Below are 26,960 nucleotides of genomic sequence, written 5' to 3'. Positions count from 1 at the left end.
GTAGCAGTCATTCTTTGTTTTTCATCCATCCCAGGACCACCTTGTTGCTACAGCGCTAATCACCGCACCACCACGCTACCCGATAGTTAATTTTGACTTTTAAAAAAAGTACTATAATAATTCTATTTCAAAAAAATGTAACATTTATTTAAAGAATGCAGAAAACAAGCAAATCACTGAGAATACACTTCTATTCATTTCTCTAAAACAAAAAACAAACCATTAAAACAAAAAACAAATTCTTTGTGCAATTTTGACTTTGAATGTCAAACTTAAGCTAAACACATTTACATAAATCTTACATATTGAGAAAGGCACAGCTGGTAGAAGGTTAAAAAATTACAGTGCATTTGAGAAAATACAAGATATTATACAGGAAATAATGACTTCCACAGCGTTGTAGCACTCTGGCTAGCAGGAGTTCTGCTAGGAGTCAGTGAAGGTCCCTTGTCATGTGGTCACATGTCCGGCTCAAAGACTTTTTTATTGTGTTTAATAAAAAAAAAAATCCTGAGACCTGCAACATCCAAAAAATGTGAACATTTGGTATATTAAAAGGAAGGTTTAGCAGGAAAGGAAAGGGGGGGGAAAAGCTGTATCATCCTCATTCATGACTTGCTCGCTGTTGTAGCAAGTTTTCTTTACTGGCCTATGTAGCCTGTAGTGTCAAATTCTTGAGTTATGGTCCCCTTTTGATCAAATTTTGATGAATTCAAAGACTGATCCTTTCATATATGTGCAGTAAACATGAAGCTAGAACAGTTCATTGACTGTTTCAAAGGTTACAAAATCCATTACTAAAGCTTACTAGTGATTAAATCACTAAGTTTTTAATCCACACACACAAAAAGTGTTTTGAAGCTTTAAGTTGTGATTTTAGGGTTTAGGCTGTGACTCTTCTCTTGGTATTAATGAGATTTTGCCTGAAGGTGCTTTATGTTGTAAGGTAGAGACCCTACAAGAATACAAATCTGTCCACAATTCACAAGGATCGCTACTCCTCCTGGAGTATTGGTCAGAGCTGACTCGAACCTGCACACAATATTCACCCAAACTGTGCTCAAGGTCAAGACTATGTTTGAGATTTCATGGATGCCTTTTCCAATCTTCAGAAGAACCACTCTTCCTAGAACACTGGTCAGATTTTAATCTATTGGGATTCATTAACAATTAACATGATAGGACTGTAAACGTCCTTGACTTTTTAGTGAATTTCAGTTCTTGTTTACACAGTTCAGCCAAGTAAGTACTTACTTTGCATACTTTACACATTAAAATAACCTGTGAATTGTGATGAATCATAAGCCAGATGAGCTTCTATGTCAGTGATTTTCTGGGTTACAGGTCAGTTTATTTACAGATAAATCTTTCATGAATGAGCTTTCAAGTACTTGGATTTTATTACCTTGTGAATAAGCAGATCTAAACATTTAACTGTCTGGCTCTAGCTTCATTTTCTGCACACATACGCGGGAGTGCCAACAATCCTGGCATGTAACACTAACCCTCAATAGGAAAGTATATTTCTGTGCTTTCTTTAAGCTGCTGGTATGAATCTATTAAGACTAGCCTCTGACACTGTGGTGTACACTAATTAGGAATGTGGATACTGAGTTTAGTTAATGCAAGGGGGGAAAGCAGTATTATATTTCAACTGGTCTGCATCACTGAAGCTTAGACAAAGTGGAATGAGACTGATTTAAAAAAAAATGACATGAGAAATGTGATGAGGTCTGGCCTTCACTCAGATTCTTTGCTTGAAAACAGTTCAAAGATTTCTGTCCTGAAGGAATGAAAACACCAAACACATGTTAAAGCAAGTAAACATGAAAAAGGGGCCAATGCAGATGCTCTTCTCAGAGAGCAAAGTTTCTGATAAGCTCCTGTTTCTTCTATAATCAATACAAAGCAACAGGTGTTGGATTTAAAGTGTAACAGAGCGAGTCCAAATCCTCGGCGGTTCTTCTGTGTTTAATGGGCGCCGGTTCAGTGTTAATGTGGTCCGGCCCATTTCCCTGTTATCTTAGGCTGGCATCAAGACTTGTGGGAGCTGGAGGACAGCAGCAGAGGAGAGGAGGTGTCCATGGCAGGCAAAGGCACAGGGATGGGTCCGTTCAGCAGTGTGGGGAACTGCAGAAGGAGAAGAAAAAACTGGATTTTTGTATTTGTTGTGTTGTTTGTGTGAATGACAAAATAGTCTCCTGACTTCAGTGTTTTCCATGGATATAAATTAAAATAAAAACACATACTCTATTAACAGTCACTAAAAGTGAAGAAGAAAGAAACTCGATAGTTTTAGAGTCATTTGTTACTTTTTCTTCAGTCATTTCTTTTTGTTCTTCTGCATGCTTTTACGAGCAAATCACAAAAAAATCAAATCACCTTTAAAGCATGTCGTTTTTATTTGTGGCTTTACGCTGACTCATACATTAGTCTGTTATATACTAACAATACTATGTAAGTATATAACAGACTAATGTATAAGTCAGTGTAAAAATTGTTTCATGCCAATGTCTAAACAGTCTGCTGGAGGAAGTGCTTCAGGTTTCGAGACATTGTGAGGACGACACTGGGACCAAATCCTGTTCTGAGGACTAAAACTGTGTATTTGATGCTTGATTTAAAAGTTTATTTGTTGTAGTGTGTGTATGAGAGCTGACTTGGATGGGAGAGACTCTCTTTTCCCCCTAGACAACAGGAAGTTGCCCTCTTTTCTTGTCCACACCAAAACGGAAACATCTGCAGCTTATTTTGAAACCCTTGGCATAAAGTGAATCACACACACACCTCACACACATTAATGTGAGAAAACAACTGCAACTGCTTGTCTCAATGCCATATGAAATGACTATAAAGAGCAGTTTGTGTAAACTGAGATAGTTTATGGGCACATCACTACACTTAAAGATGAAAACATTTATCTTTTCATGTCCTCATCAAGTAGAAACTGCCAAAATTTTTCTATGTTGGTTTTAGGTGAAGACATAGACTGTATATAAAAGATGAGTTCATCATGGTTAGAAGTCCCATCTTGAAGCCTCCAGCTGAGCATTTTAACAGGTCTCAACATGATGAGTGAGGCAACCTGAGGAATTGTGCAGTGTCATTTAATTTCACACTTTGTGGCCATACAGTCATAACCTGCTTTGTGTCTGTTTGACCACAATTTACAAAATGAACATCATTCTGTAACAATCATTATCTTGATATCTTCTGCAGGGATTGTTTTTCTAGCCAATGCAGTCCCCCTGGGAAGTACATCCGTCGTAGTCTATGTAGAAAGAGTGTAGTTTTTGCTGAATAACCATCAGTGACAAAACCAATGTAATCAATGTAAGTGTAAGAATGCAGCAGACATGCTCTCCCTCCTTGGATCTGCTGGCAACCACTTCCTCTTGGAGGTGGGTTCTTTATCCCCACTGTTGCCAAATGTTGCTCATAGAGGATCCTTTGGGGTTCTCTGTCTAATATTTTGATCTTTGCTTTCCAATACCTTGAGTTGTTTTGTAACCTGGTGCTAAACAAAACTGAATCCAGTTAAAATCAAATCAACTTTTAACAATGTAGCTCGAGCCTGTGGTCCGTTCCTGAAGTTAAGATATTTTTAGATTTAACAGAGGCTTGGCAAATATCTGCAGCTGCTGAAGACAGCCCGTGCACATGCATGGAAATAAAAACAAATGACTGTTACCTGGAAGAGGGGTGCGTGGCTCTGCAGTTGGGCAGGGCTCAGGGGTCCCACTGGACTGAGGCTGGACCAGAATTGGATATTGGAGAGCAGAGGGCTGGGAGTGAGCAGCAGACCAGACGGAGTCTACATAGACAAAACCCCAAATGAAATGTCAGGGAATAAATACACTAAGAAATAGATGATGGTGTTTATTCTGGCAGCACATCAGCGGCGAGGCTGTCGTGTCACTCAGTCTCACCCAGAGCTCAAAGCCAAGTGTGCCCTCTAGTGATCTCAAACCGACTTGGCAGACTGTCTCCATGCAGACCAGGAAGCCCCACTCATGCAAAATTCATGACATCTACTTTCTGTCTCGGCTTTCTGAGATATATAAAAGCAGTTTGGTTTTCTTTTCTTCAACAGTCTGTAAAAGGTAAATGAATGCTTTTGTGTTCCCACTGTCAGTACAGTTACACTTTCAGCAATGCTAGACTGCAGACGGCTGTATACTTATGGTATTTAGCTGATGACCTTTACTTGATTGCCTGCCATTGATCTGTCTGGTAATTCCAGGACCTCAAATGTCTTTTGTTTTACCACTCAAAGCTGTCTTATGAACCTTGTTATAAACCATTTATTGATGTCCGGTCCACTGAACTAGATTAAGATTGTTTGTGGCGCACGATTTAATGGATTTTTGCTTCTTTACCAACCACAACCTACGAAATTTGAAAGAAAAGAAAAAAAAAAGCAAACACCATAAACTTGTTTCTCACAGTTCTATTCTGGTTGTGATCCAGGAAGTGAAAAAGGGGGGGAACAAGGTCTTTAAAAAGTTCCAGACTTTTTATTAAAATTCCCATGTGTTCCCGTGGGTGAAAGTGGGTTATACATACTAATATTAAATAAGTGTGCACATGAACGCAGCTCAACTTTTGAAATAATGAGTGAACAGGTCAGCCTATACTTTTATTTTCCATCAGTGATGTATGCACAGCAGTGTATGATTAGTCAGTCTGGATAAGAGCGTTCGCCGAATGTCTGAATGTAGTCAGACTGTCCTGGTTTGGTCAGTGTGTTGTTGCCAGTGAATCGGAAGCTGCATGAACATATGGCTTCACTTATGAACCTCCTCCCTCCCTCCCTCCCTTCCTCCTTTTCTTTCCGCTCACCTCTTTCCATATCCTCCCTGTCTGACTTTCCTCATCCAAAAATCTCTTCTTTCGCTCGTCTGACCCTCATCTCCTCATTCCTCACCTATTACCTACTGCATTTCTGGAAGCATGAATGTGTGTATAACAAGTGTGTAATGTGTCACGTTGTACCTGTGCTGTGAAGAAGGCTGAGGTCAGAGACCCAGATGGCAGAGCTGGGCTGTTGAGGGCAAGTGAGACAAGGTCACTTCCTGTCAAGAGATGTGAAGGGGCGGAGATTTCCAAGCCTTTCGGTTTTCTTCCTTTTAGAGGCGTACTATTGGCCAGTCCCCTCCTTTCTGGTGTTGTCCTGCTCTGTAACCTCTCCCTGTCTCTCTGACCAGATGACAGGTTTAGAGGTTGTGCGCTGGGCTCCAATTCATCTGCATCTGTGCTCTGGACTCCCACTCTCACTAGCATATGGGTGGGGCTTTGTGGAGGGGAGGAGGATGAGGAGGAGGAAGAGCAGGCCAGCTGAGGAGACGGCCTGGAGGAATGGGAGTTCTCGGTTGAGGATGGGGGTGGGGTGGAGGGGAGCGAGGAGTGGCCACGGTGGGTCATGAATCGGATGACAGAGGAGCCGTCGTCCGGACGATCGGATCTGGGCTCTGTCTTGATTGGCCGGTGCTGCTCTAAGGAGTGATGCAGGGAGCTGATCTTGAAGGAGGAATACAGGCCGGAGTGGAGGTACTGGTTCCTCTCACCCCCATCCTCATCTTCAGCCTCGGGTTCTGATGCGGTGCCCCCGCTTTCCTCACTGCTGCGACCCGACTCCACCAATGCAGGGTCCATCTTCAGAATCTCAGGGAACGACACAAACTTGTAGACAAACTTCTGACCGATCACCTTCTTGATGATGTTCTGCAGGAGAATCACGATGAGATGTGCAGTTCATTACAACTGAGGAGACAAACCACTTCAATGTTGTGTAGCTTAGATATATAAGTTGCGTACCTTGTCATAGTAGTAGCGCAGTGCTCTGCTCAGCTTGTCATAGTTCATGTTGGTCTTGTTCTTGCGCAGGCCCCACAGCTTGGCCACTTCCTCTGACTTGAGCAGCTTGAACTCGCCATCATTGGATGTCCAGCAGATAAGATGTTTGTGGCTTTGGTCGAGCAGCAGCTGCAGCAAGAACTGCCAGAGTGTGATGGAGCTCTCCATGATGATGGGGAGGGAACGGGGACACCAAAGACACAGGTGATCTGCAGTAAAAAAATCAGATCAGGAGAAACAGTCAATCTGGAATGGCCTATATTCCTTTGCAGGGGTTGCTTCTGTATCTCTTTGTACATCTGTAGAGTGACAATAAATTCTTTACTGTACAAAGAGTGCAGTAAGGAAGAGCGCATCTCTTCTATAGTTGAATCTGTACCAGAACATTCAACTGTTGGACGAGTAAAATCATGTCACATATGAATCTCTGGAAGTTATGATGCTGATAGGAAGTGTTCTCCTTGCTGGTGCATTACAAATCTACAACTTACAGCGGCTTCTGTCATAATAGCTAACAACTCTATGTTCTTTTACTCCATGAATTCACAGTTAAACTTAAGATCTGATATGACTTGGGCCCAAGTCTTGTCATCGTCATCTCCCCCTTTGTCTCTCTTGCCTCATTCTGGACCTGTTTTTTCTTTTATGTTTTTTTATTGGATGAGTTGGTTCTTTATTGTAGTTTTTAATAATACCGATTACATGTTTATGTTTGTCTAAAGACAATAAACATTTGATAACAAAAAAAGCCCATCTAGCTCTTAGTCCCTTTAGAATGAAATATCTAGTTCTTTAGCTTCAACATGCTACGATGAGTTAAACCAAAACAATGAGCTCAAACTATGATGGCCCTGAGAGGTTAAAAGCACTGCAACTCAAGAAATAAACTCACAAACAAAAAACAATTTAAAAAAAATTACTGCAGGATTTTTCTATTTGCTGGTGTTTCCTAAAGTTGCACTGCATTTGACTTCCAGGGCTGCCATATAAAAGACATTAAAAGGTCTTCTTATAAACTGCACAGTTGGCTGATAGAATTTGTGACACTCTGTGCATTACAAATATTAATTTTATATTAATAATGTGAACTTGGTGTCATAAAAATATTGATTAATGCAGATTTAAAGCTCACTTTTATTAGAAATACAATACACCATTCCCAGTGAACTTAAATAAATGAGAACCTTGAACTTGGAAAAACAATCTAATTGAAGAATGGGATGCTGTGTAAAATGTAAATAAAAATATTTGCAAGTCAGCTGATCCCTTTTACTGATAAATGTTGCTGTGCTTCAAAGATATATCTGGACATTGTTGATGGCATCACATTCAAAGTTCGCATTTGCATTTCACGCAGCGGGTTAACTTTTGTGGAAAACCGTACTTAAAGTACATCACAATACATGCAAGTCATCCAGTGTCCTTAAAAGGTTATAGATTTTAATCTTTCCAAGACTCAATTGTGAAAGAGGACATCATAAAAAGAAAGGAAAAGGGTAGTTGGTGGGTGGAGAAGAGAAAGACTCTTGGCATCAAAACTAAAGTGTATGCTGATTCTTCTTCTGGTTCAAACATGTTTAACACATGTTCAAATAACTCAACCTTTGAATAACAGAGTAATAAAAGAGCTTTTAGAACAGACATGCAACGGTCATCTGTGAATATGGATGTTTATCAAGGCATACGGGTAACTTTCAAGGGGAACACGTCATATTCCTCCCCCATGCGTTGGTCCTCCTCAAAAAGCAAAATAACACACTTGGGGAAACTGTCACTGTATGTTGAATTATTACCTGGTGCTTTGCATTACAAAAATAAAACATTTCCATTCTATATTGATGCACAAAAGCTGGCGCACACCCATGCATTTCCATTTGAAATGAAAATCAGCCCATTATTTGGTTATTTATGCTTTAATGACACACCCAGAAGATTTATACACGGGGTATGAAAAATGATTTGCTGCATTAAAGGTCATTTTCTTGCCAAAATCTTCCATTATTGTGAATTTTAAACGATCAGAAAGCCAACAGTTGTTAGCTCTGTTCGTATTTACTTGGACTACTTTTGCTTACAGTTGATTAGTGTGAGATATGTAAACCATGTGTCTGTGGGTACTGGTTTGTGTTCTTTGCTACTTCCTCCCGCTTCTTGTGTGTGTGTGGAAGTGTGTATGTTACAGTACATGTTGGGGTGGATCACTAGTGTTACAATTTCTGAAAAGAGCTCTTTGATCATTTTTCAGTTTTGTTTTAAGATGCAAAACAATTTCCAAAAACAAACAAAAATAAAATCTCTCTGGGATTTCCTCAAACTCCGACACTGCTCTTTGTGCTTCTTGTTATTTCGCATGTGTGCATGAGCTCTAGTATCACGTGTGTGACACAGAGAGAACAAGAGAGAGAGGTTCATACATTTGGTTGGTTGGTTTTTGGATGTTCCCATGGTGATAAAACAGGATGTGGTCAGTGATCTTCTGCCAAGGCAAGCCTGGGTTTTTAACTGACATGTTTACCTGTGGGTGTCTGCCTGTCGCTCCCTGCCTCCTTTGTCAAATAAATTAAATTACAGTGCCTGAGCTGCACACTGCGAAACGAAAAATAACAAACAACCGCTAATATTCGGAGTAATCAACTACTGATTCGATCTAAAAATACAGCGTACACCTTTCCCTTTGTGTCTTTCTGAAAGGAAACCAACCAGCAAAAGGGGGGTAGGGGTGAAAGTGCATTTCGTGCAAACAATGACCCATCATCGTGAACACACACACACAAGCAAGTGTGTTCTCACTTCCTATTTCCTGAATGTGTGTGTGTGAAGTGATGGAAGAACTGTACTGATGTCCGTCTGTCTAAACGAGGACTTCCTGTCATTCAGTTTCAGGGGCGTCATTCCCGGTGAGAGACCTTTCCTATCCAGGACTTCCTGTCACAGAGACCCACTGGGAACGAACACACACACACACACACACACACACACACACACACACACACACACACACACACACACACACACGGTCTATACTTCTATATAGATCTGTTATATGGGGTATACATGTATACCCCGTTGTCAAACTTTCTGATCTATACTCTGCAAGTCTGTTGAGGAGATGAACAAAGCCACAAAAACTGCTGATTTATTTGGAATTTCAGAATAAAAGCAGTCTGGAGCACTGGTCCGCTGTTTCAGTGCTTAAAATCTGCTTGTCCATAAACTCCCTCTTCTTGTGCAAGCTCACAAGTCATGGAAGATCTGTACATAAAAAATTCTCCTACTGCAAATGTTTATCCATGGGATTTTCTGCCAGTGTCTTCTGGGGGCTCTTCAGTCCAGCAGAAACAAACCAAAAGCCACATATGAGTCTATCCATTTTCTTTAGGCTGTGTATTTCTTATTTTTGGAAGTATGTCTGTGTGTGAGAGTGTATGTCTGTGGAAAGAGAGCAGGGGTTTCTGCTGGAACTCAAACGGTTCTTTGTTTTTGCACCAGTGACTCATTTTCAAGATGTTGTCTGCTGCCAGCTTCTATCCGGAAGCGCATGGCAATTAGTCTGCGAGGTCCAGACAAACCAGAAATTCTACTACTAGATTTTTAAAGGAGCCACGGCTGATTTTTTTTCCACAGCAGCCACCATTCTAACCTCTTTTAATCCCTTTCTTTACCCCCAAATGTAGCTCCCATCAGCGGGGTCAGTTTTGATTCCAAAGCAGAGTGCTAAAACCGCAGGTTTAACACATTTTTACGCACAGCTTTACCTCGTTACGCACAACTTTACGCACGACTTTAGTCGGATTTCAAGTTGACAGTGACTGCCTGACCGTTAGAGGACTTCAGCAGATACACCAACAGCTAACGCGAGCTCGTTTCTGTCTTTCTATTACGCCCAAATGTGCTCAGACACATAACTTCAGAAAGTTGCCCATAGCAGGAAATATGGCACCTACCTAGCTGTGGCTGCTCCTCTGTCCGTGTGCGATGTGTGGGTTTGTGCCTTTAAAGCGGTGTGTGCGAGGTGTGTTGGGGCTCCATGCTGCTGCTGTTGCTGCCCCGCTGTCTGAAAGCGGATCCGCAGCTTTTCTCTCTCCTGCTCAGAGCAGGAAGTCGGGACGCGTAGACGGAGAACGGGCGCACTTCCTCTGGCGCAGTATTCCAGTCTGTGTAAACACATACACACAGGCGCGTGCACACGTTCACACAAAATTTCTACTTCCCATAAACACACCTCCTCTTTTAGAATACTCTCTCTCTCTGTGTCAGACACACACACACAGAAATATTGTAATCTTGACTACCCTCAGCGCTGAGCCAAGTGACAACTGACGTCACCTTCTTCCTGCTCACCGGGAGGGGTTCCTGTTTTTACACACACACACACACACACACACACACACACACACACACACACACACACACACACACACAGAAACACACACACGCACACACAGTACGTTAAGTAAATCTGGGCCTTTGGGTAACTTTATTGTCCAAACTTTAGTTTCCTTATGGAAAAATCATCACCTTCTGGAGGTGGGTACAATGCATACACTTACAAAGCAAAAACTTTATTAAGTTTAATGAATAAATATATATGTAATATTTAAACGATTTAATATAAAACCTTTAATGCTCTCGACTTAAATACTTAGTATGGGGGCTGAGGACTTTGTTAGTTGACGCATCAGCTGAAACCCTTGAAAGGTGCCTTTCAATCTGGAGAGGTCAACCGCAGACTGTTGGAAGAGAAAGGGAAAGATCGTTTATGTCTGCAAAGATGAACCACGCCTCAGCATAAGCGCAGCCCACTCTCTGCTCTCCCTGAAATTTCCATTTCCAAACCCACACCAGAGAGTAACATCAAACGACCTCACACCTTCTAGTCACATACTGGTCAACAGACAGAATTTAGCATAAAATATTAATCAGATTTTGCTTTTTAATCACTGAGAAACCTGTTGTGTCTAAGTCAGACAGTGCTGTATGGTTCAATTCTACATTAAACATTTTTTAGTGAGTGTATGTGTGTCACGGTGGCCTCCAATGCCATGCCAACAGCTGTTGCATCATTTATATCATGCAGCCTTCATGACATAATTCTGCAATCGTTTATTATTGCAACTGCATGCCGATAGGGGTCGCATGTGAGACAGTTTAGAGTCATCAAGCAGTCAGAAGCTAATTTAACCCAACAGGAAAAACACAATGTAATGGGCAGTCACTGGCAGGTAATGCTTACCCAACAGCTGGTGGAGCTGGATTGCCTGTGCACCATGTCAAGTTACTTTCCATAACGCAACACAGATCAATTTGAAATTGTTATGTAAATGTCCCTGGGTGGAGGTTTGAATGTTGGGTTTCCTATGAAATTCCTCTTGTGATAAAGTTACGTTCAGATGCTGTCTGACTGTGTGAGGCAAACGCATGAGAAAACATTTTGTTGTCTTGTCTGCTTTGACCTGTGCTTCATTTGTGTGCGAAATAATAGCAAACTATTGTGCAGGTCTTTTCTCACCTAATAAAAGATTAGTCTGTGTGAGTGCAACTTTACATGTGTCATCTTGTTGCACTTCCTCTCATTTGACTGTGTGGTTTTGCATGTCGTCCTTATGTCATTTGACTGTTTAGCTTGTGACATGCAGTGCAATCGAGCAACATTCTACACTACGTGCAGCACACACTGCTGCGCTTTTTTGAATACCTGTCTTTTAAAGTAGTTGATAACATTAGAAAAAACTAAGACTACCAAGAGAATTCGGAGGACTGAATTTAACAAGGCAAGTTATTTTTGGTGGCCTACAAAGTAGTGATGGGATTTCCAGCTCTTTTTAGAGAACCAGCTCTTTCGGCTCGGCTCACTAAAAAGAGCCGGCTCTTTCGGCTCCGAACCAGCTCTTCAGGTTGTTATGTTGCTTTAATTAATTTATTATTAACAACAATAGAAAATTAAGCACAAAAGGAATTACTAATGTAAAAAAAGTGGTTTTATTTATACATGTTTATATATAAACATGTACAAACACGCATGCACAAAGTCCAAAGCAAGTACAAACTCCAAAACACATTTCTAGCGTTAACTGAACTTCCTTAACAGAGCTACCTAGATCACTTAAATTACATAATTGAAAGCATATGTGTATTGTTTGTGTATTTATACACAAGCACTCATATATATTAAAATAATTTAAAAGAAAAGTTAATTTACCTGTTACTACCACACACCAAATCCGGTTGTTGGTACTTGCTGGCTTGTATAGCCACTAGGTAACAAAAGCTCAACACTGCCCCTAGCATCCTGGAGCACTTCTGTCATCTTTTGTACGTGCTTTGGAATTTTTACGTGTTTTGGAGTTTGTACGTGTTTTGTCTACATACGTTTGCCACCATAAATATACTTTTATTTATTCACTCCACATAAAATGTAATAAATAAATCATATAATACTAAAACCAACTATTCACATTTCAACTTTTAACTATTTAAATTTTCAGTGAAACAACACAAAACACTGCAAACCACAACACAATTAAATATAAATTAAAATATGAAAACAAAAAGAAGATGCATATTCTCTGTCATATGGACCTGCATGAATAAACTTTCTGAATCCTTTAACATCCACAACTGAAAATAGTTGTGGATGATTACTATACCTTTCTAATGTGACGTCATTGTCCCTGGCTCTCTTTCTCTCTCTCTTTCCCTCCCGCTCTGTTCCTGTGCTACTGCGAGTGTAACTCTACCGACCCTCCCCCCTCATCCCAGCGTAAAGCACAAGGCTCGCGTGCGGAGTGAAGCGGAAAAAAGTGCGAGGGAGAGGGTGAGAGAAAGGGAAAAAAAGATCCGCTCTAAGAGCCATTTCGTTGGCGACCGACACATCACTACTACAAAGAGGTAAAAGGCTCTTGGCGAGATGGTGGGTATGGCTACATCAAAAATGAAAGCGCAGCTATGCACATTTGAAACCATTTTAAGACACTCACTTGCCAAACACTGCCCACTGGTGGTGAAAGTTTTATTTACTTCTTGCCTAGGGTAATTACAAAATACACCTTTAAATGTTAAGTCAGTAAGAAAATCATAACAATACAGCCATATAGCATGCATCAGGACATGCAAAACTGCACAGACAAATGAGAGAAAGGATGAAAGAGGCCAAGTTGCACTGACGGACAATTAATCTGTCTGGTAACCAATCAACACACACAATCTGATCAATAACAAGTTAAAACAAATGCTTTATGTGCACATGTGAACATATTTTTGCGCAAATGAAAATCAAAACTTTGTGTTTTTCCCCTTCCACCCAAAAAATAAAAATAAATAATGAGAAATATTTTTTCAGATGAAAAGACTACAAATAGACAGATATGCATGTGTAAAATCAATTGTCACAGGCATCAAGAATATGTGCTTCCACCGAATAGTTCTCCATCTCTTCACGTTAATCTAACGAACTGCTCTGCAACTCCTAAAAACTCATATACAGAAAAATTAAGCCAAACCAAAGATCAGAGTGAGACTTCCTATTTGTTTGTTCCTCTTTGGTTGAAGTTCCTGATGCCCTCTCCGGTCCGCCCCCATCTTTAAAACGTCCACAGCGCCAAACTTTGGGCTCCCCAACGGGAAAATGACGAGCAGCGAAGAGGATCCGCAGTGGAGGAAAGTGCATTCCGTTACAGGAGTGATACCTCGGTCCAGGCATGGACACCGTGCAGTCGCAATCCGGGAGCTCATCGTCGTTTTCGGTGGTGGAAACGAAGGGATAGCGGAGGATCTCCATGTTTACAACACTGGTGAGCTACCGTTAGCATTCACGCTAACTAGCAGGTTAGCGGCTAATGTTTTTAGCATGCTCGAGAGGGAAACGACCCCTTAAGCTAACGAGCCCTCCACCACGGGCTTTTGTATACTGTATATGTGTTACATATATCTTTATAAAACAACCGCAAAATTATAAAATTGCGTGTACGATATTATTTGGTTGGGTTCTTTTTCATGTTTGTAAACTATCCACTTACTTGATCAGGAGAGTTTTATAGTTCCGAAATGTAGTGAACTGTAAAGTGAATTTGAGCAAGAGCCAAAAAAAAGTAAGAACGTCACATCCTTTGTTTAAATATATGAAGTTCTTTTGTTACTTAAGGTGCAGTTTGGGTTATGTATGTAAAAATATATTTAACGTGAATGCGTGAATTGTCTCCAGGCCAGCTTTGGCCAGTGCATTAAACATTATTAAGACTTGTATAATACATTGGCTAACAGCTACCCTTTTTCCCAGTCTCAAAGCAGTGGTTTCTACCTGCGGTTAGGGGTGACATCCCTCCTGGCTGTGCAGCCCATGGCTTTGTTTGTGAAGGTACTCGAATACTGGTCTTTGGTGGAATGGTTGAGTTTGGAAAATACACCAACAGCCTCTATGAACTCCAGGTAACACTGTCTCTTTTTTCCACTGCAGCTTCTTCTAACTCTGCTGCTGTTATGGGGAAGATGTTAAAAGATATTTTTTGTTTCTCAGGCGAGTCGCTGGCTGTGGAAGAAGCTGAAACCAAGGGCACCCAGAAATGGCTCACTGCCGTGCCCTCGGATCGGACACAGCTTCACTCTTGTGGGTAATAAATGCTACCTGTTTGGAGGGCTGGCCAATGATAGTGAGGATCCCAATGGCAACGTGCCAAGGTACTGTGCAGACACATCTTTACTCTCAAGAATGGTGTAAAAACCTGTAAGTGCTCTGTGGTTTATTGGGTTTTTCCCATTTTAGGTATTTGGGAGACTTGTATGAATTAGAGCTCCAGTCAGTTTCAGGGGCCAGAGGCTGGAACATTCCAGACACAAAGGGCCGTGGTCCCTCTGCACGGGAGTCCCATACATCAGTTGCCTACACTGGCCTTGGTTCCCCGAAGCTCTACATCTTTGGAGGGATGCAAGGAAGTCGGCTAGATGACCTCTGGCAGCTTGATCTTGGTAGGAGTGATCTTGGTTTTATATATCATAGTGACTAGCTGCAGAAAGAAAGCTTTATTTTGATGTTCACTTGGATTAAAATTTAAATTGCACTAGTGATACTTATGCTTGTGATTGTTGCCAATTGTCATTCTCTCATCCTGCCCAATAAATTGCAAGCCAAAAAAGAACAATAGTATAACAACAACAAAAAGAAACAACCTAAATGCAAGTGTGGAGTCGATGGAAGACCAGAGTCGTGGAGGATTTGGGACAGAAGGATAGCAGCAAGAGTGTAACAGGATTAGAAATGAGTATATCATAGGGACAGCTCAGGTTAAATGGTTTGGAGGCAACGCTAGGCAGCAGTGAGATAGTTTGCATATTTACAGAGGAGGGATCGTGGCTGTATCGTACAAAGAATCATGAAGATTGCAGCTGCCAGGCAGGAGGAAAAGAGGAAGACCACAGAATGCGATTCATGGATGTAGTGGAGAAGGACATGCACAGGGTTGGTGTGATAGAGGAGGATTCTAGGTATAGTGTGAGATGGAGGCAATCCCTAAACAGACCAGCCAGAAAAAGAAGGACAAAAAAAGGGTTTAAGCATGAATTTGTAATAAAACTGCCTTAATGATTAATGTGAGAGTAAGTTTGGTTGATATTAACTCTACACAGGATTTGCAGTGTGTGTGTGTATATCTATCTATCTATCTATCTATCTATCTATCTATCTATCTATCTATCTATCTATCAAAAATTCATGTGTTTGTATATTTGTGCAACATGGCAGTAAGTATAAAATGAAAACTGTAATGGTGAAAATACCTTTGGTTGTGCCAGAAGTTGGTGAAGTTACATATGATCAAAATTGTCAGTGTTCAGTCTTCCTCCAAAGTTGGCAACCCTGAGAAAATAAACCAGCGTTATGAATTTAAACCTTTGTTTGCATTGCTCCTCAGTTAGGTGTCAGCTGTGTCATTCCCTGCAGGCTTCATTTTGTTATTTTGACCTTTTAAGCTAATTTGGCAATCATTCATCACAGAAAGGTAACGTTATATAACTTTGCTCAGCCATGTCTCTAACACATGTGAGTCCACTGAGATCCTCATAATTAGAAAACGGTCATCCCCAATTAGATGTGAGATTTTCTTTTTTAATGTGCATAAGCATATTAAGTTCAAGGGTTGATGAATTAACTGAAATAACATAAGAAATTATTTCTGGAAAAACTCAAATTGCTAAATAGAAAATCATCAGAATGCAAGAAGTGACATGTTTAACACCCTGATTTTTCTCTTTGATGTTTTAAGCCCTGTTTGCATGTCTCCATTTCTAATTGGTAATGAGGAACAGGAGTTTGGAATATTTAAACACACCTATATCTTTTCTTTGTCGTCGTTAGACACAATGGTTTGGTCAATACCGGAAACAAAAGGTTCCACACCATTTCCCAGAAGTCTTCATTCGGCCAGTGTCATCGGAAACAAGTAAGCTTCTTATGTATTAACACCAGAGAGTTTTTTGTGTTCCTCTCTGGCAACAAAAAGCTACTTTATATTAGGGCTGCCACAATTAGTCGACTAATCACGATTACGTCGACGATTTATTTAATAGTAGACGCGTCCTTTAAAGCTTTGTAAGATCCCAAAAGACACAGGAATAAGCATTAGGGTTTAAGAGTGTAATAACGGGCTGAAACAGAAGGTGGCAGCACTGCATGTACAAGGATGCCAGCTGCCGTTAAACCCCAAAGAAGAAGCAGCGGTGTCCAGCATCGTTGCTGTGTCCAAATTCAGGGACAGCATCCTTCGGAAGCCGCATTTGTAGGCCTATTATGTTACAGCGACACGACGAAGGCTATCCAAATTCGAAGACTCCGACAGATGTGTCCTTCAGTTTTATATTACTCTTATTTCTCTTTCTGGGTCACAAAATAAACTTTTAACATATTTTCAGGCGAGAATGTAGCTGTGTAAACTTCAAATATCTGCTCAGTTTATCAAGACATCACATATTTGCAAAAGTGCTCTGACGTTTTCGAGAGACGTCTGTTACCCACTAGCTCGACAGCTAGCCGGGGTTCAGGGCTCACTAGAGCCGGCGAGAGCAGCGGTCTTTCGCTACTCGGGTTAAACACGATATACAAGTCACTTAGATAGTTTAAAAATGTTATTGTTTGGCTTTTTTCTGTGTTTTATTTGTTCCTTAGTAAATCAGTTTGGCTGAGATTAAAGTTATAGTTTTCACAAACTGAATAATCAGTTTTCTATTTATTTAGAAAACTGAATAAACAGAAGTGTGAGATGGTCGAGAATTTACTCCAATGTCCTGTTGTATTTTAGATAGCAAGGAGCAGATGGCTGAGTTTATTAAACTCCACTGAGACCATCTGCAAATTTCATTAAAAATTTAATAAACTATCATCTTGTCTTTATTTTTAGTTAGCACATATTCAAGCTGTAAACTAATGATAGTTATATAAGAGCAGATGCATGCTGTTAAAATAAGCTGTACGCTTTACCTCCAATAGATGCATGATGTGATTAGTCGACTGATCACAAAAATAATCAAAATAATCGTTTGTGGCAGCCCTACTTTATACTCTGCCATGTGGCTAAATCTGATAATGCAGCTTAACTTTATAAATGATTATCTACGTTGATAAAACATATTTCAGTTCGTCCTGAGCATAATGCTACACTATACTGCCAAACGTATTCACCCATCCAAGTCATTGAGTTCAGGTGTTTCAGGCTCTTCCATGGCCACAGGTGGATCAAATAAAGCTCCTAGGCATTCAGACTGCTTCTACAAACATTTGTGAAAGAATTAGTTGCTCTCAGGAGCTCGGTGAATTCCAGTGTGGTACCGTGATAGGATGGCAGCTGTGCAACAAGTCTAGTCATGAAATTTCTTCACTAATAAATATTCCACAGTCAGCTGTTAGTGGTATTATAACAATGTGAAAGCCACTGGGGATGACAGCAACTCCAACATACATGAAGTGGTAGGCGATGTAAAATTACAAAGCAGGGTCATCTGCTGTTGATGCACATAATGTGCAGAGGTCACCAACTTTTGGCAGATTCAGTTGCTCCAGACCTCCAAACTTAGTTTGGCCTTGAGCTAATTGGTCAAGAACAGTGCATAGAGAGCTGTAATGGGTTTTCATGGATGAGCAGCTGCATCCAAGTCTTACATCACCCAATGTTTGTGTGTTATTGTTTTATAGTTCTTGTGTATATATGAAACCAGAATGTCCTTCGACATAGTCTGGTGTGTTCTGTCTGCAGGATGTATGTTTTTGGCGGCTGGATTCCTGCTCCAGAGTCAGAGACGCACATTGCTTTAGGAACTGAATGGATCTGCACTAATTCCCTGAGCGTTCTCAACTTAGGTGAGTTCTTCTCATTATAACCCCTTAAAATAACTTATGAGTGGTTTTGTAAATGAGATCTGTAGCCTGTGAGCCTTTTTTGTTTGTTTGTTTAATCTCATCCATGGAATTCCTACAATCCTTCATGGAGGCCAGCAAGCTCACTGTTACCTGGTTTTCCTATCACAGACACTATGACTTGGCAGAACCTTGGCCCAGAGCAGCACGATGATGATATAGAGTACCAGCTGCAGAGCCAGGGACCACAGACCGATGATCCATATGCCTGCAGGCCAAGAGCCAGGGCTGGCCACTGCGCCGCTAGTGTTGGCTCCAGGCTTTACGTTTGGAGCGGTCGTGATGGATACCGCAAGAGCTGGAACTACCAAGTGTGCTGCAAGGACCTGTGGTACCTGGAAACAGGTGAGAAACGGGGGAGCGAGTTAGGGCAATGGGGTCGGTGCTGGGGGGGCAAAAAGCACAAATCTGTTTAAAAATCCTTTGGTCTCAGATCGACCAGCGACCCCAGAGGCAGTGCTGCTCATCAAATCTACTGTCAGCATGCTCCATGTGGCATGGCGCCCCCTGGCTGCGGCAGACTGCTATATCCTCCAGATCCAGCCTGCAAGTTCCCCCAGGACTACAGTGAGTGGTCCCAAACCAGCGGATCCAACAGGAATAGATGGTCAGAATGGAAAGGAAAAACAATCTGCTGGTAAGGAAAGCACAGCCTTCAGTGACTTCATCAGTTTATATTAAAATCTTTATTGGATTTAGATGGAAACATTTCTGTGTAGAGCTAATGGTCACTGCAAACAGAATACAGCAAAAAGGGAACAATTTCAATGCTTTCAGACTCATAAAATACACTATTGACACTATCAGTCTTTCTTTACTTTCTTTGTAAAATGGTTTGATCCCATCATTGTCAAAATGAAGAAACCGCAAACCGAGAAGAGAAAGGAGCAGCACAGGTAAGAGTCTTTCTTATATCAGTAATAAAGGCTGGGCAATATGGGGGAAGAACAGTGATCAATGTCAATCAAATCACTTCTTGTGGGCGTTGTGCTGTCAGTGGGAGAAACATTTCATCGTCCAAGTGACTTAAGTCTTTGAAGAAGTCACTTTTTTCCCCTTTGTTTTCTCTCTTGTTATTGTTCCTGATTTAATCGTGTACAAAGCTTCAGTCGCCCAAATATCATGTGTGCTATTGCCGGCTGCCAGTCCTACACGGTGCTTCAGTTTAAAATTATGTGGCTATAGCTCAGATCCAGCCACATCATTAGTTCAGTTCAGTACTAATCTTATTAGCTTTTTGGGTTATCTGTCAAAATGTGAATGGAATGAGCTCTACTGGCTTTATCTTAACACTGAGGAAAAGTTACTTCACAATAACTGTATTTATCATTTTATCACCCAGAACTATCTATAAATAAGATTTAATACACAAACACTAACATACAGCCACACTAACACGCCAGCAGTCCAGACGTAGTGCTTAAATTTTCTCCCTGATGTTTTTTTTCTTTCTCAGGGTGCTTTGCTGCAGCAGGATGCTTCAGCAAAATCTTCAAATGGCTCAGCAGACAGTCAAGCACAGGGTGGGAGGATCGATGGGAGAGACTTGAAAGAGGACTCTAACCTAAAACTCTGCAGTAAGTCTCTTATCAGGTGGTTCTTGCTTAAATGCTGTTTTATACAGTTCATTTCAGTTTTGTTTATACGACCTCAAATCACCACAACAGTCACCAAGCCACTTTTATATTGTAAGATAAAGACTACAGTAATACAGAAATAACCCCCAACAATCAGATGTCCTCCTATAAGCAAGCGATTTACAACAGTGGGAAGGAAAAACTCCCTTTTAATAGGAAGAAGCCTCCAGCTGACGCAAGGTCAGGGAGGGGAAGCTATCTGCTGTTACCAATGTGTGTTTAAGAATTTAAGCTCCTGCACAGTAATAGTCAGATATGTTTGCAGAAACATGGCTGCACAAATAAACTCTTACTCCAGTTTATGACTTCTAATCTTAGACTCAACTTGAAAAAAATACAAAAGCAATGCATTCTTTGACGTGGCTAGAGTAGCTTTGTACGAGTCACAGTTCAAATTATCCTTATTTATCATATACTCTGCCTTGGTGCAGGCACAGCACTGTTTATGACAGAATGTAAATGCTTCAAAATTTGCAGGCCACATCAGATTGTGTTACTGAACCGGATGTGACCTATAATGTAATTAAATTTTTCTCCAAAGCAGGATTTTGTTATTATGACATTTTTAGATTGTTTTTGTTTCTGTGTGTTCTGTTTGTAGCTGCTGGGCAGGAGACTGCAGCAGCAGATCTCAGCAGCTCAGCTCAGCTCCAGTCAGGTAATGGTGGCTCTTACGCTCTAACATCAGTGATATTTGACTGGTGAGGATTTTAAAACGTGTTGATTGTTTTACCTTTTTACAGGCAAAAAGCCGGTTTCTGCAGACAAGACAGCAGATTTTTATACCCACACAGATCAGGTCGGATTTTCTTCTGATAGTGAATTTTTAACTCTGCCTCTCAGCTTGGTTCATACTAACACCACAAACCATCACCTACAGGTTCGGCAGAATCCAGACAACGCTGTGTGGTTTGATGTCGGCGTGTTCAAAGCACTATTCTCTGAGGTCAGCCACTACTACCTACCTGCTGATGGTGACCAGGTGACATCTGCCATCAACAGTCGGGCAACGAACACTAAAGAGGTAAAAACCAGAAGTGAATGGTGTTTATGAAGAAACCACCTATGGATTACATCTTACCCTCACATGCTCGCTCTCTCCTTCAGAAGAAGCTGCCAGGGCCTCAGGACTACCAGGGCAGAGAGAAGCAGGAGCTGGCTACCGGTCAGACATACAGGTTCAGAGTTGCAGGCATCAACTACTTTGGCCAGGGAGATTTCAGCCCAGTGAGCGAGTTCAAAACCTGCCAGCCTGGCTTCCCTGGAGCACCCTCTGCTGTTAAGATTACCAAGGTGACACACAGTATCAAGAAATATTGATGCAAAGATCAGGAAAACTGGAAAATGTATTTGATGTGCTTTTCGGTATCGTTTGCATGTAGGCCACTGATTCAGTCCACATCACTTGGGAGGCTCCTTCATCTCCATCGGGCCGGATCCTGGAGTATTCCATGTACATGGCAGTGAGGAAGAGCCGCTCATCCACTTCGGATCGGCCGGGTCAGATGGCGTTCATCCGGATATACCGTGGCACCAAGACCTCCTGCTCGGTCAGTTCCAGCCACCTGGACAACGCGCACATCGACAGCTCTGCCTCCAACCGACCAGCAGTCGTCTTCCGGATCGCTGCAAAGAATGAGCAAGGCTACGGCCCAGCCACGCAGATCCGCTGGATTCAAGGTGGAGCAGCTTCCGATATTATTTATTTAAACTTCCTCTCACATTAAAATGATGGATGTATCAACCTCCTCTTTCTGTGTTTTATAGATCCCAGTACACTGCGAACATCACTATCCAAAGCTGACAGCAGTGCTGAGGCTGACAACGACGCTGCTGACAGGTGATCAGAGTTTTTAACTTTTCTGCTTTGTTTATTTTTCAAAGTGGACACTTGTAATTGGTTCTTTATTTTCTTTCTTCTTGCAGCTCCAGCTGAAAATGTTTTAGGGAAAGGACTTTTCACTCAAGATGCTGGCAAATCTATTTCCCAATAGTTTTGTTAATTTATTTTTAATCTATTTAATTTTTACTTTGTAAATAGATTTACATTTTCACGGGCTGTTTGGCCACTGTTCTGTTTTAGTTAAAGTGTTTTGTTAAGTAATTATTATAGTATTATAAGATGTAGAAAACACTGCAAGTATTGTTTGAAATGCATTCTGGAAGACGTGAAGACGCCTCAGTGTTTACTGAACAAGCCACTGACGGGCTATGAGAAGGAAACACGAGTGGTCCTTTTACAGGCCCCACCGGTCCCACGGGGTTATGAAATATCAGCAATGTTACTCATGTTTTTGTGTCTTACTCAGCCACATGTTACTGCAAACTTGTTTCCGTTATACGTATATATATAATTTCAGTTTGATTTTTCTTTGTCTTTACATTTATCTCACTGTAATGTATGTGTAATACATCACAGTGCTTTTATTAGCATGTTCAAAAGCCATGTACTCTTAACCTATTTCTGACATAATTTCATTTCAATATACTCATAGCCACAGAAAACAGTCATGTACTGGGTGAAAGGTATTACAGCTTTGCCATCTTCTCCATCGTGTTACCGTCTTTACCAGGTGCAGTAAAGATGCCACACTTTTTACCCGTTTCATTTTCCTCTTATAAAAGACTCTCACTCATCCATATATAGTTTCATCAGTTAGCCACTGGAATTTACACTGAGTAAATTGTTGTTTTTATAATTCGGATTATATCAATCTGCACCTGTTTTCTTGAAGATTTATAAATATAAATGTCATGATAGTATCAGCAAACATCAGCCTGTAATTGTGCTATTGAGGACACTCGCAGCTTTGCATGGACCTCAATAATGTACAGACCACAGGCAGTTATTACAGAGGCTGGGTGAAATACTGTTGCAATATAATGGAAAACAAAAAAAGGGGTGAATTTACATTTTTCACTTTTAAAGCAGTGACCAGAGAGTGCACAAAGTTTCTAATGACAATCATTAGTGGCACTGTATAGGATTTAAAAGAAAGGTGCTCAAGATACGACTACCTGCTGGATGCTGGTGTAACACCTGTGTGTGGTCCGGTGGAGATGTGCTTCAGCATCTTTGGTCGGTTTGTTGCTCTGGATCAGCAGCAGCTTCTTCTGGTATCTAATTGCAGATGTGTGCAAGCTGCTCAGGTCTCAGAGGTGATGAAGTCTAATGTGTGTATAACTAATCAATGTGACCTGCAATAATAATAATAAAAAAAACATCCATCCATCCATTCATCAGTTTTCTTCCACTTATCTGGGGCCGGGTCTCTCGGGTAGCAGCCCAAGCAAAGAAGCCCAGACTTCCCTCTCCCCAGCCACCACCTCCAGCTTGTTTGGGGGAACACCAAGGCGTTCCCAGGCCAGCCGAGAGATATAATCTCTCCAGGGTGTCCTGGATCTGCCCTGGGGTCTCCTCCCTGTGGGACATGCCCAGAAAACCTTGCCCAGGAGGCGCCCATCCTTGTCAGATGCCCGAACCACCTCAACTGACTCCTTTCGATGAGGAGGAGCAGCGGCTCTACTCTGAGCCCCTCCCGAATAGCTGAACTTCTCACCCTATCTCTAAGGGCGAGGCCAGCCACCCTTTTCCGCCGCTTGTATTCGCAATCTCGTTCTTTCTGTCACTACCCACAGCTCGTGACCATAGGTGAGGGTACGGGCGTAGAAAGAAATATGTTGTTCTCAAATATATATTTAGCATTTCAGTTAAAATATGAAGAGTCGCTGCAACATATTTTGTTGAATGTGGTAAATGTGTGTGAAACAGCTGTGGTAATGTATGGGTTAGTATGAACTATAATGTGGAAATACCAGACTATATATGAAGGTTTGATACAGTAGCAAATATAATTATTACTGTAACAGATATAGCACATGCTTACAGGATGAACACTTTTTAGTAAAAATCTCAGTAATTTTCCGCCCTACAACCTGTTTATTTGCTCATTAAAAATGATCTAATCAATAATAAGACAGCAGGCATGTAGACGTGAACGAGATGACCTGCCGCAGTTTAAACTGAGCATCAGAATGGGAGAAAATGGATGATTTATTTGACTCCGGGCATGTCATGGTTGTTGGTGCTAGATGAGCTGGTGCAGCTTCCTTTTCCCTGAAAAGTAAACTTCATTCAGATTGACTGTCCCTCAAAAACAAAATTACACCAAAAAAGTCAATATTAAACACTGAGATCACAGGCTGATCCGGCTCGTTTCATGTGGCTCGGGAGAGGTTCTTAATTTATTTCATGTCTAGGGAATGTGAAGGCCAGTCATCAGCGTCCGTGCCTTCCTCATTTATGAGTTGCCTTCACACTCTGACCACATGAATGACCTTCACAAGGAACCAGAAGTAAGCCTCATAGTAAGGTCTGAAGGGTTCAATAACAGGAGTCAGTACTGTTGGTCTGTGTGGTGCTCCTTGGATAACCATTGCCAAACTATCACTAACTTACTGCCAAACCAGCAATACTGGAAGATGTTATCCAGGTAGCACAACATCTCTCTTGTTCTTTCCACATTTTTTCCACATCTGTCACGTACTCAGTGTAAACCTGCTCTTATCTGAAAAAGAATGAGGTGCCAATGGTGGACCTACCATTTCTGGTGTTCCCCATAGAACAGCACCATGTAGACTGATTGGTGTTCAATGAACACAGGTCCTTTCAGGCCCTCATGTCATGCTCATGGAGACTTCTTGACCATATGTTTAGAAAAATGCACATGAGCACCCTGATAGAGGTTATCTTGTGGGGCTCTTGCAGTGCTCCTCCCGTTCTTCCTAAATCAGTGGAGCAGATGCCAGTCCTACTGATAGATTGACCGCCCAGCCCAGGTCTCCTCATGTAATGGCCCATCTGGTAGCTCCTCCACACTCTTGAAACTACTGGTAGACACAGCGAACTCTCTTGCAATAGCACACATAGATCTTCTAGAAATTGAACTACCTGATTAATCTGAATGAGCTTCAGGTCATGCTGCAAGTAATGACACTTGCAAAAAAAGCTAAATTAGAAACAAAATAGCCAAGGGGCTTAAGGAAAAAGCAGTAGTCTTCAGACCAATGTTCTTTCTAGGAAACGCTGACACTTGAATATTGGTGTTGACCATTCTGGAGGTGGTCAAAGTGGCCAGAAGACAGGAAAATGCCCCAGGGAAGCTGGCAGTGAGTGAATGTCCCCTGCGTGGGTAAATGCGCACGGTTCGCTTCGGAGACTATCACGGATCCTGCTGTATAATAACCTCAGCTGGAAGAAGCGACAAACCAAACATAGGCGAATGCTTTAAATATGGGTTTGGGGCTGTTTACGTGTGAATAGGGAAAGGCACTATCCCGTGAACCAAAGTGCATAAGCTCAGGAGGACGTAATGGACATTACAATCGGCGATTGTAATTTAAAACTTAGCACCTGCACACTCAACACTGATATAGAATAAAACGACTCAACTGAATAAGTTTCTAAGATCTTCATTAAGGAGTCTTTATTCTCCAAATTTACATATTAAAAGATTTCCAAAGGGAAGAAATTGAAAAAATAAGAACTGATTATATCACCTTCCCTATCCCTCCTAAAGGGAAAGAAGACCAATTTAAAATTTTGAATAAAATTTACCTGACAAATAGACTCCTTGGTGATAGATTCAAAATAGAAACTGGTAATTGTGTATTTTGTGAAACAGAAGAGGAGGATTTGGACCATCTATTCTTTTTGTGCAATTTTATACAAATATTTTGGTTGGATTTTCATACCTGGCTTTATTCCAGTGGGATTCAAATGACCCAATTTACCTTAAATATGATAATGTTTTGGAGTGTTTTTGAAAGAAAAGAAAGCTAATTATGTTGTTAATGTGTTATTAATCTTGTACAAGCAATTTATACATAAATGTCGTTTTTTTAAGACCAAACCAACATAGGCTTACTGGAAAAACGACTTAAACCTGTTGGTTGAATCTTTGACCTTAGTTAGAAAGGAAAAGGCTGCTTTTTTTTGTTTCCTTTGTGGAAGATTTTGATTTAGAGAGTTAATAATCTGTTAAATTATGTGACCCCATCTTTATATTATCTTTTTCCTATGCATGAAAGTTGCTAATATGTAAGGAATGGTTATTCTCTGAATGTGTGCATTTTGTTTGTATGTTAATATTACTAATAAAACAACAACAACAACAAAACAAAACAAACGTGTGTTAAATTTGAAAAAACAAAAACAAAAAAACGACTCAACTTGGTTACGGTCGCATAAAGGGGAAGGTAGTGGAGAAAGGTGGTCTCGAACCCCGGAATACCGGTTGATAGCCCTTCGACCTAAGTGCTATGCCACTGCCACCCCACAACAACCGCGGAGCAGTCCTTTACTTAAAGGTCCGCAGAGAGAGGCGTGGAGAAGGGCGGAAATAAGGAACAACGATGAGGACGTGACGCCTTGAAATTCGAGTTTTTCTCTGAAAGGGTCAGGGATAAAGATTTAGACAAAGACGCTGAAGGATCCGAGCAATGCTGTTTGTTGGAAGAACTGAAGTATCACCCACTGTACCAGTTTAACCGGGGAAGGTTGAAATCCATTTTCCAGCCATTTTGTCCCTGATTTTGGAGTCAGATATACAGTTTTCGCAACGGCAGACGTGCGTGTGAAATCAGACAAGTTTATTTAGTTGATCTTTTAAAATATAAGTACAACAGCGCGTCGCAGTGATTGACCGCGCCCAGATTGACCGAGGGATTTTGAAGCCACTTAGAAAGTACAATAAATGTTCACTGCCAATACAGACATAAAACCACTCAATAAAACATACAAATGAAAATTAAAATAATTTACTATTAAACGATTTGGGAACTAGACTTAAAAAACTATGCCGCAAACAGAGCTAAATAAATAGTTGTCATTATATACATTTGGCAATATAGGAAAAAAAAGCACACAAAAGGTAGATGTTTTTCAATAATTAAATAATGAAAGTTTATTAATATATTTGCAACTATTTATAACTGTTTACAACAAAAAGCGAGTGTTCCTTCTGATCTCTTGCTAGTTTCTCGTCCTGTTCCTTTGTCTGCTGGACGTG

At 41.0% G+C, this 26,960-nt stretch overlaps 2 protein-coding genes across 3 annotated transcripts; one reads left to right on the top strand and one right to left on the bottom strand.

The window, feature by feature from the left end:
- Positions 1–120: 120 nt before the first annotated feature.
- Positions 121–10,155, bottom strand: elk3 (ETS transcription factor ELK3). The gene is made up of 5 exons (XM_014410803.4): positions 9,801–10,155; positions 5,818–6,065; positions 4,996–5,724; positions 3,692–3,814; positions 121–2,130 (listed from the first exon to the last, which is right to left on the bottom strand). Exons 2-5 carry the CDS (start codon positions 6,022–6,024, stop codon positions 2,035–2,037), a joined length of 1,155 nt encoding a protein of 384 aa, XP_014266289.1. The 5' UTR covers positions 6,025–6,065; positions 9,801–10,155; the 3' UTR covers positions 121–2,034.
- A 3,232-nt stretch (positions 10,156–13,387) lies between these two features.
- On the top strand, positions 13,388–23,123 carry hcfc2 (host cell factor C2). 2 transcript variants are annotated; one of them, XM_012924034.4, is made up of 17 exons: positions 13,388–13,646; positions 14,132–14,280; positions 14,369–14,529; positions 14,615–14,817; positions 16,202–16,286; positions 18,093–18,196; positions 18,365–18,598; positions 18,687–18,890; positions 19,115–19,149; positions 19,710–19,830; positions 20,492–20,548; positions 20,634–20,689; positions 20,771–20,914; positions 21,001–21,183; positions 21,273–21,570; positions 21,658–21,730; positions 21,817–23,123. In XM_012924034.4, exons 1-17 carry the CDS (start codon positions 13,481–13,483, stop codon positions 21,824–21,826), a joined length of 2,283 nt encoding a protein of 760 aa, XP_012779488.1. In that variant the 5' UTR covers positions 13,388–13,480; the 3' UTR covers positions 21,827–23,123. The 2 variants fall into 2 exon arrangements, with proteins under 2 accessions (XP_012779488.1, XP_004568965.1); XM_004568908.5 differs by having other exon boundaries at positions 13,393–13,646; positions 20,998–21,183.
- The last annotated feature ends 3,837 nt before the right edge of the window (positions 23,124–26,960 follow it).

This window comes from Maylandia zebra, linkage group LG17, assembly GCF_041146795.1.
Source record: "Maylandia zebra isolate NMK-2024a linkage group LG17, Mzebra_GT3a, whole genome shotgun sequence".
Taxonomy (NCBI): Eukaryota; Metazoa; Chordata; class Actinopteri; order Cichliformes; family Cichlidae; genus Maylandia; species Maylandia zebra.
Note: the sequence above shows the minus strand (reverse complement) of the source record. Positions and strands in the feature narration are given on the sequence as shown.

Coding starts and splice junctions, on each gene's coding strand:
- elk3 (XM_014410803.4), bottom strand. CDS start 6,024: ATGGAGAGCTCCATCACACTCTGGCAGTTCTTGCTGCAGCTGCTGCTC. Junction 5,725..5,817: donor TGCGCTACTACTATGACAAG/GTACGCAACTTA, acceptor ATTCTCCTGCAG/AACATCATCAAGAAGGTGAT. Junction 3,815..4,995: donor CAGCCTTCTTCACAGCACAG/GTACAACGTGAC, acceptor TTGTCTATGTAG/ACTCCGTCTGGTCTGCTGCT.
- hcfc2 (XM_004568908.5), top strand. CDS start 13,481: ATGACGAGCAGCGAAGAGGATCCGCAGTGGAGGAAAGTGCATTCCGTT. Junction 14,281..14,368: donor ACAGCCTCTATGAACTCCAG/GTAACACTGTCT, acceptor TTTGTTTCTCAG/GCGAGTCGCTGGCTGTGGAA. Junction 20,915..20,997: donor GGGCAACGAACACTAAAGAG/GTAAAAACCAGA, acceptor TCTCTCCTTCAG/AAGAAGCTGCCAGGGCCTCA.